We start from the raw sequence: 18,975 nt of genomic DNA on the forward strand, positions 1-18,975 counted from the left end.
TGTCCTTTTCTGTACTCACAGTAGAATTTTGAGAGACGGATTTAATGAGCCTATGCTTCCATTTGGGGTATTATAACAGTTTGACTGTTCAAAAAAAACCCACAAAGGCCTACCATTTGTAAAAGTAGACACTCCAGGGTATCTCATAAGGTGCATATTGTGCCTTAACATGCCCCCATTTTTTCACCAATAGATGCCAAAGTATGTGGTAAAAAATAATTTTGTGCGTTTTTTACATATGGATTGCATTTGTGCTGGGCATTTTGTATATTTCACATGTGCCACTAAGTTCAAACCCCCCAAATTATGTTCAGCTAAGTCTTCTGAGTAAAATGACACCCCCATTGTATGTCTTTGGCACTAGTTCGTGAAGCTACAGTGCCATAAAGGAGACCTGTCCTTTTCTGTACTCACAGTAGAATTTTGAGAGACGGATTTAATGAGCCTATGCTTCCATTTGGGGTATTATAACAGTTTGACTGTTCAAAAAAAAACCACAAAGGCCTACCATTTGTAAAAGTAGACACTCCAGGGTATCTCATAAGGTGCATATTGTGCCTTAACATGCCCCCATTTTTTCACCAATAGATGCCAAAGTATGTGGTAAAAAATAATTTTGTGCGTTTTTTACATATGGATTGCATTTGTGCTGGGCATTTTGTATATTTCACATGTGCCACTAAGTTCAAACCCCCAAAATTATGTTCAGCTAAGTCTTCTGAGTAAAATGACACCCCCATTGTATGTCTTTGGCACTAGTTCGTGAAGCTACAGTGCCATATAGGAGACCTGTCCTTTTCAGTACTCACAGTAGAATTTTGAGAGACGGATTTAATGAGCCTATGCTTCCATTTGGGGTATTATAACAGTTTGACTGTTCAAAAAAACCCCACAAAGGCCTACCATTTGTAAAAGTAGACACTCCAGGGTATCTCATAAGGTGCATATTGTGCCTTAACATGCCCCCATTTTTTCACCAATAGATGCCAAAGTATGTGGTAAAAAATAATTTTGTGCGTTTTTTACATATGGATTGCATTTGTGCTGGGCATTTTGTATATTTCACATGTGCCACTAAGTTCAAACCCCCCAAATTATGTTCAGCTAAGTCTTCTGAGTAAAATGACACCCCCATTGTATGTCTTTGGCACTAGTTCGTGAAGCTACAGTGCCATATAGGAGACCTGTCCTTTTCAGTACTCACAGTAGAATTTTGAGAGACGGATTTAATGAGCCTATGCTTCCATTTGGGGTATTATAACAGTTTGACTGTTCAAAAAAAACCCACAAAGGCCTACCATTTGTAAAAGTAGACACTCCAGGGTATCTCATAAGGTGCATATTGTGCCTTAACATGCCCCCATTTTTTCACCAATAGATGCCAAAGTATGTGGTATAAAATTATTTTGTGCGTTTTTTACATATGGATTGCATTTGTGCTGGGCATTTTGTATATTTCACATGTGCCACTAAGTTCATACCCCCCAAATTATGTTCAGCTAAGTCTTCTGAGTAAAATGACACCCCTATTGTATGTCTTTGGGACTATTTTGTGAAGCTACAGTGCCATATAGGAGACCAAGCCATATCAGTTTTTACCGAACTTTGAATTTTGACGCTGGGCCTATGTGCAATTTCCAAGCATCTTAGCATGTTTTAAATTCAAACTACCCCACAAAGGCCTACCATTTCTTAAAGTAGACACTCCAGGGTATCTCATAAGGTGCATATTGTGCCTTAACATGCCCCCATTTTTTCACCAATAGATGCCAAAGTATGTGGTATAAAATTATTTTGTGCGTTTTTTACATATGGATTGCATTTGTGCTGGGCATTTTGTATATTTCACATGTGCCACTAAGTTCATACCCCCCAAATTATGTTCAGCTAAGTCTTCTGAGTAAAATGACACCCCTATTGTATGTCTTTGGGACTATTTTGTGAAGCTACAGTGCCATATAGGAGACCAAGCCATATCAGTTTTTACCGAACTTTGAATTTTGACGCTGGGCCTATGTGCAATTTCCAAGCATCTTAGCAGGTATAAAATTCAAACTACCCCACAAAGGCCTACCATTTCTTAAAGTAGACACCCCAGGGTATTTCAAAAGGTATATTCTAAACCTTAGTGTAGGATCATTTTTTTGTTAGTTTGTACCAAGTCTAGTTGCAATTAGCATTTTTTCTGCCTTTTTGACACACACTTGGAGATGTTACTGTATATTTTGCTATCCTTATGTGTGCTACGGCAGTATAACACCTAATATGTTGCTCAGCTTTGTCATCTTAGTGCAATGATACCCCCATATACAGAATAGTTGGGGTAAACTTATCCGGGGGTAGTACACAGTTATCTGCGTCCCGGGCAAAGCTGTCATGGATTCCGAAACCAAAACACAGACAGACCACAAAGAGAGAGAACACAGAGAGAGAAACTTGTAATACCGGTCCTTAGAATGGCCGGGCTATACAAGCAGAGAATTGTCAAGGTACAAGCCGAGGTCAAAGGAGTAAAGAGAAACGGAACAACGATAGGACAAGCCGAGGTCAAGGATCAGAGAAGACAGGATAAACGGTAGACAAAGCCAAGATTCGGTAACCAAAAATCACACCCCAAAACTGGTCTACTTATTCGGCCTGGGTGTGAAAAATTTTAAAACAATGGCCAATACATAGGCCGGGCTGAGAGGGGCAATCAGGGCAGTAATAGCTGGTCTCAACTCTTACGCCCCTCTTGTAACACACCCTGCACCTTTTCTGGGGGTTTTGTTTTTTAGGGGTTGGTGGAATCTTAAAGCAGAAGTGACCTGCCTCCATTCTTCTGCTAGGCTCCACTGATGGTCTCCTTGTGTGGCATTCTAGCAGCTTAGAAATTAGCTCAAACTGGAAAGAAAGAAAAGTGCTTTTCAGCCCAGCATTTGCCTTTTTAAAAATAACAAAGGCATTGTGGATTTCCATCTGCAAAAGGTATATGCCCACTTTTTTATACCATGCCCTGGTCTTTCTCATGATCAAATATGGCTGCATCAGTTGATCGGACAGGTCAACGCCCCCCATATGCCGATTATATTGCCGTATGCAGACTGGCACCCGTTTATATTCGTCTCTGCCACGAACTGCGACCCTCCGAGTGTTTTCACCATGGATGGTGGTTAAGATGAAAACATCCTTTTTATCCCTGTACTTGAGTGCCAGCAGTTCATTCTGGCAGAGAGCTGCTGTTTCTCCCCTTTTCATTTTTTTGTTCGCTAGAGCCTTTGGGAAACCTGTGCGACTCTTCCGAATAGTGCCACAGGCCACGGTCTCGAAGCAATACAACATTTGTAACAGTGGGATGCTATTATAAAAGTTATCGATGTATAGATGATAACCTTTATTAAGTAGTGGCATTATTAAGTCCCAGACAATTTTTCCACTTGTCCCTACTGTATCTGGGCAACCTGGGGGATCAAGGTGGCTATCCCTTCCTTCGTATACACGGAAGGTGTATACGTAGCCACTGCCACTTTCACATAGTTTATAAAATTTGATCCCATATCGGGATCTTTTGGATGGGATATATTGTCTAAACCCCAGTCTTCCCTTAAACTTCATTAGGGACTCGTCAATGGAAATGTTTTTATTGGGGGTATATATAGCGGCAAATTTACTGTTAAAGTGGGCAATTAAAGGGCGTAGTTTGTAAAGAAGATCATACTGCGGATCACCTTTTGGGGGGCACTTGTTGTTATCACTAAAGTGTATAAATCTTAGTATGTCTTCATATCTTTCCCTTGTCATTGTCTCGGCAAAAATAGGAGTATTGCAAATAGGATGTTTAGCCCAATACATCCTAATTGTGGGCTTTTTAATTAGCCCCATTAACATGGTCAGTGCCCAGAATTGTTTAAATTCTGGCACACTGGTTGGGTACCATCTCTCTTTCCTAGAGATAAGAGAGTCTGGATTGCGTGCCAGATATTGCTCCGCATAGAGATTAGTCTGGGTGACTATCTCCCCAAAAATCTCATCCCCCAAGAACAGCTGCATAACATCCAGCGCACTATAGGCAGACAGGTCCGCCTGTATGCCAGGATTGCCTGTAAACACTGGGATGTCTGGGGAAAAATTATTAGGGGGTACCCAGTCATCTGCGCCATGGTCAGCATTAGGGGAATCGTCGATTTCTCCTGATGGTCCTGCAGTATCTGGCACATAGTCCATGTCCCCTGCATCCCCTGCGTCACTCCCTGCTTCACTCTCTGAGGCAGTGTCAGTCGCCTCTGAGTCTGCCGCTAACAGGGCATAAGCCTCCTCCGCGCTATACTTTCTAAACATTGTTAATACAGCTAACACAGCTAACAAAACTCTAACAAAAAATTTTTTTTTTTTTTTTTTTTTTTTTATACCCTAATTCCCACTAAATTCCACCCACCAAAATAACTAAATCACAAATTAATAAAATCAAATAATAAAATTTAACCCCTTAGGGTTACAAAAAACCTAAAAATTAACCCTTGAAAGTAAAAAAAAAAAAATAGATCACAGTAGAGTACTGTGACCTGTATATTGATCACTGCTAGCAGTGATCAAGCAGCAGGGAAAGGGTTAATTTTTTTTTTTAACTCCAGAAAAGTGAATTTTATACTTAAGTATAACTCTGCAATAAATCAGGGACACAATGTAGCACCGATCCGTCTCTCTCCACTTCACAAACCCACACGAGGTGGAGGGAGGCGGATCAGATATCCCAGCAGCATTGTGACCGCTGTGACTGGCTGTCACAGCGATCACATGGGCTGGGATATCCGGATTTGCTGCTGCTGGTCTGCCCCTGACTCGGAGGGACCCAGCAACAGCATTAACCCCGCGATCGCCGGCACTGCGCGATCGCGGCGTTAATTTTAACGCGTGACGGACGAGGTCCGTCACTCGTCATTAACGCATTCCCCTGAGTGACGGACCTCGTCCGTCACTCGTCGTTAAGGGGTTAAAGGCAGTTATACCCACAGTATAAAATGTAAATAGAATAGGATGGCGCAGGAGTATGGAGAAAAATAAATTAAACAAATAGATGCAGCAACCTACAAGGGGATCTGATACAATTCACCAAGTAAGAAATAAACCATAAAAAGTAGGTGCGCAAAATAAATATGTCCCTTAAACAGTAAAATGTGCAAAGCATGCAAACAAATCATGCAATTAGCTGCATAAACTCAGATATATACACATATTGGAAAAACACCATATACCAAATGGTTTGTGCAGATTAATAAACACCAATAAAAAAGATTAATACTTGCACAGGTCTGTTCAGATGGTCCAATCTAAAAATATAAAGAGACACAGACCTAGTGCAATAACGTTGAAAAAGATAGACTTAGATAAAGAGGAATATTTCCAAACTCACAATTGTGGAGTGGTTGAAGTACCACTCCAAACTATCTGGCTCTGGGAGGATCAGTCCCTTGTAATCGTAGGATCCAATGCGTAGACAACTGGAAGCATTCACTCGGTAACCGGTCAGTTCAAAAGTAAAATTCCATTTTATTTCAACATAAAAAGTATGCTTAAAAATAACATTAAAAGTATATATTCCTGTCGCTGGTTTGAGAGTTCAATAAGTCCAGAGTTACGTTTTCCTAATAAAACGAAAGCAGTAGTTTTCTTACTCTGTCTCCGACTCTCCCGTCCAGCGCAGTTACTTCCGACTTCCGGTTTCCGGTTTCACGCCGTTCTCAAAAGTGGGTTTCTTAAAGAAACGTAGGCCCCTAGGGGTAATATTTTCTTTCAAGTACTTTTCCATTGTAGCAATTTCCCATTTGTATTTAGTTTCTCTTATGAGAAGTTTCTCCAGATTTTTAAATATAATGTCAATATTACTGTCAGCGTGAAACCGGAAGTCGGAAGTAACTGCGCTGGACGGGAGAGTTAGATGCTGGTCAGAAACAAAGCATCTCCATGTTATAATATTTTGCAGGTGAAATGTGTGATAAAACAAATTACATGTTGAGGAGGAAGAGTGAGCTGGGTGGGATACACACAGTAGAGGAGTGGAATGAATTTTTATTATCGTTAAAAGGTATCAATCAATATGCAAACCATTTGGAATCCCATTACAAATTAATTTGTAGATGGTACCTAATCCCTTCTTAACTTTTTAATATGCACCTTAGCGAAAATAATAAATGTTGGAGAGACTGCGGTCAAATTGGCACATTACTCCACATCTTCTTAGACTTATTGGCTGAAAATTCCATCTAACCTGCCTGGATACAAAAAAATTATAGTAGGCCATCTTCTCATATCAGCTAATTCCATCATTTCTCATCTTTGGGAGTCCCCCACTGTACTAACTGTGGGTGAGGCCTTATCTCTTGTTTTTGAAAATAAAAGGTTTGATTTGGCTTTTCGTGATCCATCTACTTTCACATCTATATTGCAGCATGAATGGGCAATGTGGCGAAATAATGTGAAAGATAAATTCGGACTATAACCATGTTCCCACCTGACTGAATACATTTTCTGCTTCCTTTTTTTTCTTTTTAGTACCATGTTGTTGTTAATTACTTGACACTTTATTTTATTTCTGTACATAGTTTACTTAGGTATTTCATTTACAAATATTTATAATATCTGTGTATTTTATTCAATTGCTTGTTTAGTTTTGACAATGGTTCATAAGTCATTATACAGGTGATACTCGAAAAATTTGAATATCGTGCAAAAGCTCATTTATTTCAGTAATGCAACGTAAAAGGGGAAACTAATATATGAGATAGATGCATTACATGCAAAGTAAGATCGTTCAAGCCGTGATTTGTCATAAGTGCAATGATTATGGCTTACAGCTCATGAAAACCTCAAATCCACAATCTCAGTAAATTAGAATATTGTGAAAAGGTGCAATATTCTAGGCTCACAGTGTCCCACTCTAATCAGCTATGTAAGCCATAACACCTGCAAAGGGTTTCTGAGCCTTTAAATGGTCTCTCAGTCTGGTTCAGTAGGTATCACAATCATGGGGAAGACTGCTTGCCTGACAGTTGGGCAGAAAACCATCATTGACACACTCCATAAGGAGGGAAAGCCTCAAAAGGTAATTGCAAAGGAAGTTGGATGTTCCCAAAGTGCTGTATCAAAGCACATTAATAGAAAGTTATGTGGAAGGGAAAAGTGTGCACAAGCAGCAGGGATGATCGCAGCCTGGAGAGGATTGTCAGGAAAAGGCCATTCAAATGTGTTGGGGACTTTCACAAGGAGTGGACTGAGCCTGGAGTCAGTGTATCAAGAGCCACCACACACAGACGGATCCTGGACATGGGCTTCAGATGTCATATTCCTCTTGTCAAGTCGCTCCTGAACAACAAACAACGTCAGAAGCGTCTTACCTGGGCTAAAGAAAAACAGACCTGGTCTGTTGCTCAGTGGTCCAAAGTCCTCTTTTCTGATGAGAGCAACATTTGCATCTCATTTGGAAACCAAGGACCCAGAGTCTGGAGGAAGAATGGAGAGGCACACACTGCAAGATGCTTGAAATCTAGTGTGACATTTTCACAGTCTGTGTTGATTTGGGGAGCCATGTCATCTGCTGGTGTTGGTCCACTGTGCTTCATTAAGTCCAGGGTCAACGCAGCCATCTACCAGGAGATTTCGGAGCACTTCATGCTTCCTTCCGCAGATGAGCTTTATGGGGATGCTGACTTCATTTTCCAGCAGTACTTGGCACCTGCCCACACTGCCAAAATCACCAAAGCCTGGTTTAATGACCGTGAGATTACTGTGCTTGATTGACCAGCAAGCTCGCCTGACCTGAACCCCATAGAGAATCTATGGGGCATTGCCAAGAGAAAGATGAGACATGAGATCGAACAATGCAGAAGAGCTGAAGGCCGCTATTGAAGCATCCTGGTCTTCCATAACACCTCAGCAGTGCCATAGGCTGATAGCTTCCATGCCACGCCGCATTGAGGCAGTAATTGCTGCAAAAGGGGCCCAAACTAAGTACTGAGTCCATATGCATGCTTATACTTTTCAGGTCCGATATTGTTCTATGTACACTCCTTGTTTTATTGATTGCATGTAATATTCTAATTTACTGAGATTGTGGATTTGGGGTTTTCATGAGCTGTAAGCCATAATCATCGCACTTATGACAAAACACGGCCTGAACTATCTTGCTTTGCATGTAATGCGTCTATCTCATATATAAGTTTCCTCTTTTACGTTGCATTACTGAAATAAATTAACTTTTGCACGATATTCTAATTTTTCGAGTATCACCTGTATGTATGCCAATGTTGTATGATTATATGATATTATATTATTTTAAAACATTAATAAAAAATATTTGACCTTGAAGGAAAAATTCTGACATTCAGGCAGTGGCAGTGTCAAGCTACCTAGAGCAACAAGAAAAAGCAGCATTTTTTTTATTGTAGATTATTATTAATTTTTAGTTATATAACATATCAATACAGTACAATCATTCAGTTTAAAATTGTAACAATAAGTTTTGAACTATTTGTTCTTAAAGGGACAATGTAGAAACCCAGACCATTTCATCTCATTAAAGTGGTCTGGGTGCTGTGTCCCTTTTGCACTTAGTGCTGCAATGTTAAACATTGCAGTTCCAGAGAACTGCAATGTTTACATTGCAGCTCTAACTCTGCCTTCTGTGGCTTCACGGATGTACCTACTACAAACCTCACAACTCCTAGCGATAGACCACGCGGCACGGCACGGAATTAAATATGGCCGCCGACCACATGATTTTTATGTTTGTAAATATCATCACAAATAAGCTTAGTTTGTAATCAATATTATAATAACCACATATATGTAATAATCTATGCTAGTTATTTTTTTCCATTTTGTGTTTTATATGAACGCATTTAGGACGTCATTTTGGTGCCCTTTTTTACATTTGTACATTCCCTATATAAACCTGGACATGCCAGGTTGCACTTTCCGATCTCCACTTGATAAAGCCTAAGGGCGAAACGCGTTGTGGTTTTTAATAGTTTAACAGTAACTTTAATAAAGGTATTTTGGCCACTTTCTGCTTGCGAGTTAGCCATTTTCTTTTTTTATATACTTCTTTTATTGCTATTATCACAATCCTTTTTATCTGGTACCAGACATTTTTAACTTTTCAGTGAGGATATTACTCCAAAGAATCCTAGGTAGAGATTATACCACTCCATCTGTATTCATTGAGCAGTTAGTCTGCTCAATCAAATGTGAGTAACCACTTGTCATTTTATCATCTCACCTCTGGTTTTTATACTTTAAGCACTATTGCTGTCTCTTATATATTTTATTTTTTATATGGCTCCCATATATAAACATAGAAACATAGAATGTGACGGCAGATAAGAACCATTCGGCCCATCTAGTCTGCCCAAATTTCTAAATACTTTCATTAGTCCCTGGCCTTATCTTATAGTTAGGATAGCCTTATGCCTATCTGTCATGGCCGTTACCAGTAATTCCTGTCTCTTCCGGGTTGACGGACTGTAACCACACCCCCTCTCTGACGCGGTCTCATTGCGCTACATAATGCGACCGCGCCAGACAACAGACGCTGGATTAATGAACAGCGTACCGCGGAATTAAACCGGCTGCCACTCTTCTCTACAATTTTCCTGTGTACCGAACCGGACTTGTACTCGACTGACCTCGATCACGGCTAGAACTTTGACTCCTCTCGACCTCTCTCCAACGGAACCTCCCCGGAGGGGACTCTGGGACCAACTTAAAGCCTCTGGAAGCTAAGTTACTTTACTTGTGTTATACGAACTTTTCCACTGACTTCTGAGCACACAAGCTTTAGCCTGCTCACACGTTCTCCTATCGTTATAGGAGTAATTCCTATTCATTAACCCTTCAGTATCCAGCTGATATGTTTTCTACCAATTAAGCTAAAACAAATCTCTGCAAGTTAATCTCCATTACCTTCCCTTCATTGAATTATTGCTGCAATTCAATTGTATAAGATAGTCTAAGAATCCACTCACCAATACTGAAGTATTTAAAGATACAGTACCTATGTTTTCTTCAATCAAAATATTAAAGACACAGTATCAGTGAATTCTCAAGTGGACTGTCATCTCTTTATTTTCCTCAATATATCAAATTCACATCTATTTAAACTGAAATCTGCAGTTGAGCTCCATCTTACTCTATGTGAACGTGACACTATCCGACGCATGCTTAAACTCCTTTACTGTGTTAACCTCTACCACTTTAGCTGGAAGGCTATTCCATGCATCCACTACCCTCTCAGTAAAGTAATACTTCCTGATATTATTTTTAAACCTTTGTCCCTCTAGTTTAAGACTATGTCCTCTTGTTGTGGTATATCAAGCAAGACTACATAGACCTCACATATCCTATAAGTGGGGATTGTACCACTGTACGCTATCAACACTAGAGCTAAGTACCGTATTTTTCGCTCCATAAGACGCACCTCACCATAAGACGCACCTAGTTTTTAGAGGAAGAAACCCAGAAAAAAAATATTCTGATCAAACTGTCCCATAGTGTTTCTTACTATGGGACAGTTTGTACAGAATATTTTTTTTCTCCCCTGTCCCATAGTGTCCCCCCCTTCCATAGTCTCCCCCCCTCCCCACAGACTTCATCTGCCCCCCTCCCCACAGACTTCATCTGCCCCCCTCCCCACAGACTTCATCTGCCCCCCTCCCCACAGACTTCATCTCCCCCCCTCCCCACAGACTTCATCTCCCCCCCTCCCCACAGACTTCATCTCCCCCCCTCCCCACAGACTTCATCTCCCCCCCTCCCCACAGACTTCATCTCCCCCCCTCCCCACAGACTTCATCTCCCCCCCTCCCCACAGACTTCATCTCCCCCCCTCCCCACAGACTTCATCTCCCCCCCTCCCCACAGACTTCCACCCCCCCTCCCTCCCCACAGACTTCCACCCCCCCTCCCTCCCCACAGACTTCCACCCCACCCCCCTCCCTCCCCATAGACTTCATCCCCCTCCCTCCCCATAGACTTCATCCCCCTCCCATACTGTCCCCCTCCCCTTGTCCTATAATTACTTACCTGTCTTGCAGCGTTGGCCGGCAGCACAGGGCGCACCGCGGTAGTGGAACTTGAATTTCATGTTCCGGTTTCCGGCGGGACTGAAAGGAAGTGCGCACTCAGCTTGTGCGCACTTCCTTTCAGTCCCGCCGGAAACCGGAACATGAAATTCAAGTTCCACTACCGCGGTGCGCCCTGTGCTGCCGGCCAACGCTGCAAGACAGGTAAGTAAAGCTTCATATTCGCTCCATAAGACGCACAGACATTTCCCCTCACTTTTGAGGGGAAAAAAAGTGCGTCTTATGGAGCAAAAAATACGGTAGATAGCTCTATCAAACCTGAGTAGGACCATATAGATTTTCTATACTGTATTTAGCCCTTTATTGGGACATAATAATGGGAATAATGTCCTGAAATATACCATTCTGTGAGGATATTACTCCAAAGAATCCTAGGTGGAGATTATACCACTCCAGCTGTATTCATTGAGCAGTTAGTCTGCTCAATCAAATGTGAGTAACCACTTGTTATTTTATCATCTCACCTCTGGTTTTTATACTTTAAGCACTATTGCTGTCTTTTGCTGGTGTTCTAACTCCTTGTGATATATAGTGAGGACGTTTAATTTTGTATGCAAGGCCAACCTTTATAATGGAAGTGGAGCTAATGCCTGTCAGTGATAGGAGTCAGGCATCCAGAAAGGAACCTATGTGCACGTGGTATTGCCCTGTCTGGGTTTGTGTGTCCATAGGCTTTATTAATATGTAAACTGCTTTAATCTTGTAGATACATGCAGGGCCGGACTGGGAAAAAAATTAGGCCCGGGCATTTTTCAATCAGAGCGGCCCCCTAAGAAGGGGGCGGCGCCAGAGAGGTGGTGTTTTGTCATCACTAATGACAAGCACGCCCCCTCTCAAAGTGAGCATGTTGGTTCAATGCCCAGAGCCCCGCTGAAGAGCTCTGGCATTAGAAAAAGGCCCTGAATTTGTTCTGCGTAGCGCAAGCAAATTTAATAACATGCTTGCACTGTGTTTGCTTTTAAATTGTCTCTGGTGTCTCCATAAGTGTTTGTGCATGTGTTTGGAGCCTGCTTGTGGGATTGCGCGTGTGTAGAGTGTGGTGTGGTAATGTGTAAATAGGTCAATTTAATTTGTTTGTGGTGTAATATGTGTGGCTAGGGGCTGTAGAGAGTGTGTGTATAGGGGGCGTAGTGTTATAGGGGATGTAGCGAGTGTGTGTGTATAGGTGATGTAGTGTGTGTAGGGGTTGTAGACAGGGTGTGTTTAGAGAATGTTATATGTGTTTGCTGACAAGGAATGTAGTGTGTGTGTAGGTGGTGCAGTGTGTGTGTAGGAGATCTAGTGTGTAAAGGACCCAGAGTGTGTATAGGAGATTGTGTGTGTGTGTGTGTGTTTGTGTGTGTGTAGAGAATTAAGAGTGCATATAGGGTAAGGGATCTAGCGTGTATCTGGAGCGTAATGTGTGTAGTGGTGCAGTGTGAAGGGTGCTGTAGTGTGTGTGTGTGTGTGTGTGTGTGTGTATATATATATATTTGGACTATTGTATGTGTGAGGGGCGCAGTGTGTGTATGTAAGAGGGGTGCTGTGTGTGAGGGTGTTTTTATCTGCCATCACATTCCAGGTTTCTAATTTTCTTTGTTAACTCACTGAGGGTTATTTTATATATTATATATATATATATATATATGTGTGTGTGTGTGTGTGTGTGCTGTATATGCGTGGGAGTGTGCTGTGTGTGTGAGCGAGGGTGCTGTGTGTGAGCGAGGGTGCGCTGTGTGTGTCTGGGGGTGCGCTGTGTGTGTCTGGGGGTGTGCTGTGTGTGTCTGGGGGTGCGCGCTGTGTGTCTGGGGGTGCGAGCTGTGTGTCTGGGGGTGGGCGCTGTGTGTCTGGGGGTGGGCGCTGTGTGTCTGGGGGTGGGCGCTGTGTGTCTGGGGGTGCGCTGTGTGTGTCTGGGGGTGCTGTGTGTGTCTGGAGGTGTGCTGTGTGTCTGAGGGTGCTGTGTGTGTCTGGGGGCTGTTTGTGTGAATGTATTTTTTATTTAAATATATTTTTTTTATTAATAATAATTAAAAAAAAGTTATATCCCCCCCCCTTCTTACCTTGTCTGGGAGAGGTGGGGGGGGGGGGGAGCCAGGTATCCATTGAGGAGGGGGCCATGCTGCCTGATACCTGGTGGTCCAGTGGTGAGAGTGAACTCTAACCTGCAGGCTAGAGTTCACTCTCACGAGATCTGAGTGTTGCCACGGTAACTGTGGCAACGCTCAGAATCCCGCGAGAGGACCCGGCGGAGCTGCTGGATAGAGCTCCGCCTGTGTTCTCTCCTCCCTCCCTCCCTCCCCAGCACCGGCCGCCTGTAACACTGCCTCTGGGCCGGTGAGGGAGATCTTTGATCTCCCCACCGGCCCACGAAGGCACACAGCAGGGCCGGCACTCGGGTAGCGCTGGCCCTGCAGGGGCTGGCAGGGGAGATCCTGTGATCTCCCCTGCTGGCCTCGGCCCACCGGGCATTTGCCTGGTATGCCCGATGGCCAGTCCGGGCCTGGATACATGTATTGGTGTGTATAGCAAAAGCACAAGTATTACTTGGTTTCATCTCATAAGCAACTCTAAAGATTCATTTAAAGGAACGCTAGAGGGCCAGGAATACAAAAGTGTTAGGCCGTCAGCCCTCCTTGGCACTCTTTAAAAATGTAATAAACTTACCGTTATTGCAACACCATGCGGGTCCGCCGTGGCTGACTCTGCCCCGCTCCGCCTCCTTGACTGAGATAATCAAAATTGCTGATCTCAGTCAATCCTAGGCTTTCCCATGGGAAAGCATCAGGAGGCTATTGTGCATGCGTGGCAAAACCAATCAGCATCTCCTCATAGAGATGCATTGAATCAATGTATATCTATGAGGAACGTTCAGCGCCTCCATACAAAGAGACGCTAAATGTCAGTGCTGCACATTGTCCACTACTGACTCGGGAAGCATCTTTTGTGTCTGAGTGACTGCCACTAGAGGTGTTCATAGGCAATAATGTAAACAGTGCCTTATTCTGAAAAGGCAGTGTTTACATTGAAACGCCTGCAGGGACAGGCAGTAGACACCAGAACAACTACATTAAGCTGTAGTTGCTCTGGTGACTATAGTGTCACTTTAAGCAAATTTGTTCAGGGTTTACTAGCTGTCCAATGTAAGTATATAGTTCAACTAATGCAACAAATAAAATAAACCAGGAGGAGATAACGACAGACCAATGGGTGTCTTTGAACATTAGCCACTATATAAGGAAATACAATTTTAGGATATAGTGTGAAAAATACAGGTATATAGCCACAGTCTTGCCGGCTAAGAATTACAGGGATGTCAAAAAACCCTGGAAACGGGCTGGGCTTAATACAGAACACTAGATTAGCAGGTGCATAGGTATCTTGATTCTGGGTCCAAAAGGTGTGCAGGAGATGAATCAGATTTGTAGTCCTACTTGCTGCACCCAGTGGAAAAGACTGTGATGTCCATACATTACTACTCTTTAACTGTGCATGCTACACTTGTGTAACTCTGTCCTAAACCAGTCTAATAACATTCCTCTTTTTTTTCTGCAGTGGAAACCATATTTTTCAAGGACTTGCTGCTGGAATTGCAGTCAATGAAAGTGGAAGAGGTCAAATTACAGGTATTTAATTATTGCTGGGAGTAATGCTTTTTTTTCCCCTTTTACAGATAATAACTTTAAATAACTTTAACTCTCATTATTAAATTTTTATAAGGAACTTGTGTAGTAGTTTAAAAACCTTGTGGAGAAGATCTTCTGGCACAGTGGTTTATAACATGACATTGGTGGCCTATCAGTGGGTTCCTGGTGATTGGGTGAAATGATTCATATTTATCACACTCCAGACAACTGCCCACAATAAATTGGTAACTGTAGCAGTATTCAAAACAAAACTTCTATAATTAGAAATCAGAAAATACACCCAATACAACCAATTTTTGATAGATTTAGTCACTTTGACTAAATGACTTAAAGCATCTATAAAAAAAATGCCACATGGATTAAAGAGGTTATGATTAGAAGTACATGCAAAGTCAAACACTCCAGTGGCTTAATGTAACAAGCAAAAAAAAAAAGAATTTGTTGGGGGCGGAGCCTAAGTCTCATGCTGAATAGACGTACACTGGGCGAGCTCCCGCTTGGCTCACCGATTGCCGGGGAAAATCGCCCACCACTGTGCCCAAAACGGGATGACTCCACCAATACCTCACTTGAGACCCCCCGATGTCGGGGAGACAGCGGGGGCCCACTGAGGCCTGCAGGCGACAGAGCTGGGGGGGGGGAGGCCGACTCCCCCGCTCCCAAGTCTGCTGAACAGGCCACCTCTGCTCTGACATCCCACCCCCTTGGACCGTGGGTTATCCCGGTCCCTACCAAGCCGACCCACTCAGTCCTAATGCTGTCACAGACGGCACCTCTACCCATAGAGTGCACACCCGCGCCTGCCAAAATGGCGGGAAGGTCTTCCATGACGGAACTGAGCCTGACACCAACAAGTGGGGCAGAGGGCAGCAGCGTGGAGAGCACCTCACAGTGATTGGCGGCAATCTTCCAGGAGTTCTGGACAAAATGGGAAAAGCTCATGGCGACAACCGAGCCGCAACCTAAAAAACAAACGCGAAAGAAAACGCCACTCTCGGTCAAACCGCCTCGGAGAAGCAAGCCCCGACAGCATTCTACCTCCTAACGTGTGCACCCAAGCCGCAAAACAACAGGGGCCCGACCCCTTACCAGCCACCGAGAGGGAAGAGGGTCGCACCTCGCAAACCGAAGGGGCACAGAGCCAAGCTCCGACTCCAGCGGCAGCGAGAGACCACGCACCAACACAGGCGGAAGCGGAGAGCTGTGCTCTGACTGCTGTCCCATCAGGGACCTGCTAGCCCTATCGGACTGCAAATCTCCCACAAGGTGCTACAGCCCTTTCTGCAGGAACGAGACTGGACCGACAATCTTACCAAACACCGCAATGGACTGACACCAAGCTATACCCACGAGTTCCCGAGCCTGGGAGTTGGCTAAAGCTGCAAGTTGTCCCCTAGATCCAGGACTTGTTACACACGGTTTGACCATGGCTTCCAATACCTAACCAATATGCCCTAATCCTAGCTTGAATCTTGTAGATTGTTTTATGCTATACTTAACTGTTTTATCTATAGATGTAATCACTCAGAGAGACGGCCTAACAGGACTGTACACATGTATCTGTCAAACCTATAATAAGCACTCTATAGGTATCCCTGGCCATCACACTTAATTGACAACCATGGGCACCCTTAACAGGCCTCCTCAGCTTACCCACTACCATAAATGTATGGGGCCACAGCGGTTCATCTCTCAAGCGACCCTAGCTAACAAGCCGGCAATCTCTCCTATGTTACCCAGCCACACCAACTGCTCTAGCCTGTTATCACAACTGCCATAGTGTTCTCACCTAAGCCATACTGTTGAAAGTGTGGTTGCCAAATCTTTAAATTAAGCTTCAGTGGCAGCGGTTTTCCAAGCTGTAGTAACTCAGCGGGTCGTTTAGCGTAGTAATAAGCAGTTATCGTCTAAAGCCCTAGTTCTGCGCTATATGACTTACTGTGCCAGTTCAAATAATCTGTTATGTTGAATTTATCCTCATGTTACTCTCTATGCCTAGTACTACATTACCACAATCACATGTGCCTAACTAACCAGACACAGCAACACCCTAAAAAATAAAATGAAGCGTACACACCTGAGAATGTACTGTATATCAATGTTAATGGTTATTGCATATGTATGTAAACTCACTGATATATTATTCTTCCTTTTCTTCCTTTCTGTAACGAACTCACATTGCTTCAATAAAACAAAGAATAAAAAAAAAATTAAAAAAAAGAATTTGTTACTTATCGTGCAATAAACCGCTTAAGTTAGTTGATATATACCAGCTCAATATACAAGAAGTTCATAAATCACACCTACATTTGTGTAGGTTTCATTGCAAGCAGACATAAGACAGTATAACCATTCATTGATTTCAAACATTTTTGACACTGTGTTTAATAATATTATGTATGAGGGAAGATTTTTATTAATTTGTGTACGTGGTAACTCCACTCACAATTGTCACAATTAATACCATATATTCTACTATATTTCAACAGACATTTATGAGTAGGGATTTTTTTTTTTTTCAATAAGTATTTTATTGGATATTTTTTTGGGGAAAGGGGGTACAGAAGGAAAAAAAGGGGAGGGGAGGTCGGGGAGGGGGAAACAAATATACATACATATGCATTACTCACAGAAGATGGTACCACAAGTGTGGCAAAGGTACTTACAATAATAGTTCGTTACATATCATAATGGACATAGGATCTAGATAACAGTACAAGATAACGGTATGTCATGTTACAGTATAGTATATTATATATCACAACATAGGATATCACAATTCAGACGCCCCTATCATCCTACCTCGTTGGAATCTGAGGGCATTTGGAAGTGTTTGGGGGTAGGTACAAGGTGTGCGGTGGTACCACTGTAAGGATGGAGTGGGGAATGGGAAGTGTTAGGACGTATGTACGGTTCCTTCTAACTCTGCCCACCTCTGCCAGTTGCTTCTCGTGATGTTAGAGTGTTTCAATGTGGTCATAGATAGCAATTCGTATTTGAGGAACTGATTGATCATGCGTTTCACCATTACCAAAGGCGGACACCCTGTTTTTTTCCAATTGCATGCAATGATATACCTAGTTGCCAAAATTGACAGTATCACTAATTGCTTGTCTGCGTGGGGTATAGTACCTGGGAGAACGAGAAAGATACCTATGGAAGGTGTGAATGGTGTGAGTGTAATTCCCAGTTGTTCCCAAATTCTTTGCGTTTCTACCCACAGTGGCCTAATCTCGGGGCAGCTCCACCACATGTGAGACATTGTTCCCTCTTCTGTCTCGCATCTCCAACAATTAGGAGAGGTATTTGGGTATATCTTGTGGAGTCTGGACGGTGTGTAGTACCACCTGAAAATAAGTTTCTTGTGTGCTTCAATATGCGAGTAGCAGGAGGTGATGCCTTTCAGGGCATGAAGTGAGGTTAACCATGTTTGACCTGTGGGTGCATAATTGCATTCATTTTCCCACTGTGTGCGGTATGTAAAGGTTGGGGAGGCCTGTCGATTCTGTAGTGTAGTGTAGCAGATTGAGAGAGCTTTGGATTTAGTCGGTGAATTGTGACAGCGCTCATATAGACGTGACAGATCTTGGTGTGGTCTGTGTGTGGCTTGTGTAGGGGTAGTAACCACACTCAAGACCAGACTCTTCAACTGAAGGTATGGGAAGATGAATGACAGGGGTAGCCGGAATTTGTTTTGTAGTTCAGGGAATGGCATAATAGTTCCTGCCTGGCAAGTGTCTGTAATGCGTTTCACTCCCATGTCTGTCCATCTGTGCAAGGAAAGCCACGGGGAGACCGAGTTAAGGGCTGTGAGTGGGGCCCATGGGGAGAATGTCGGTTCTGTTGTATGGGGGTTATGCAGGTGATCCCATGCGTGAATTGCATAAGTAGTGAGTGGCAGGAGCGTCTTGCATGTACCCCTAAGTGGTTTGGGTGTCCACATCAAATCAATAGCCGAGTGTTTGGGGTCATAATTATTCTCTATGTCTGCCCACTGTAGAGCATGAGGTGGTGCATGCAATTTTATTGCACCTTCTAGGAGAGCAGCCTTGTGGTATTTTGCGATGTTGGGGAGTCCCAAGCCTCCCTCCCTTGTAGGGAGTTGTAGGAGAGATATGGGTAATCTCGGCTTCTTTTTAGCCCATACATAGGTGGAGATTATGCTTTGTAGCTGCTTGCATATAGTGGGCGATAGGGGTATCGGTAACATCCGAAACACATAAAGCAGCTTTGGGAGA

General features: G+C 43.1%; 1 protein-coding gene across 1 annotated transcript in view; it reads left to right on the plus strand.

The window, feature by feature from the left end:
* Positions 1-18,975, plus strand: part of FBXO10 (F-box protein 10) — a 159,777-nt gene that overhangs the window by 87,762 nt on the left and 53,040 nt on the right. The window contains exon 6 of the mRNA XM_063457265.1: positions 14,646-14,716. Within this exon, the coding sequence (XP_063313335.1) occupies positions 14,646-14,716 (71 nt within the window). The remainder of the gene's footprint in view (positions 1-14,645; positions 14,717-18,975) is intronic.

The sequence above is a fragment of the Pelobates fuscus genome, chromosome 5 (genome assembly GCF_036172605.1).
Source record: "Pelobates fuscus isolate aPelFus1 chromosome 5, aPelFus1.pri, whole genome shotgun sequence".
Classification (NCBI taxonomy): domain Eukaryota; kingdom Metazoa; phylum Chordata; class Amphibia; order Anura; family Pelobatidae; genus Pelobates; species Pelobates fuscus.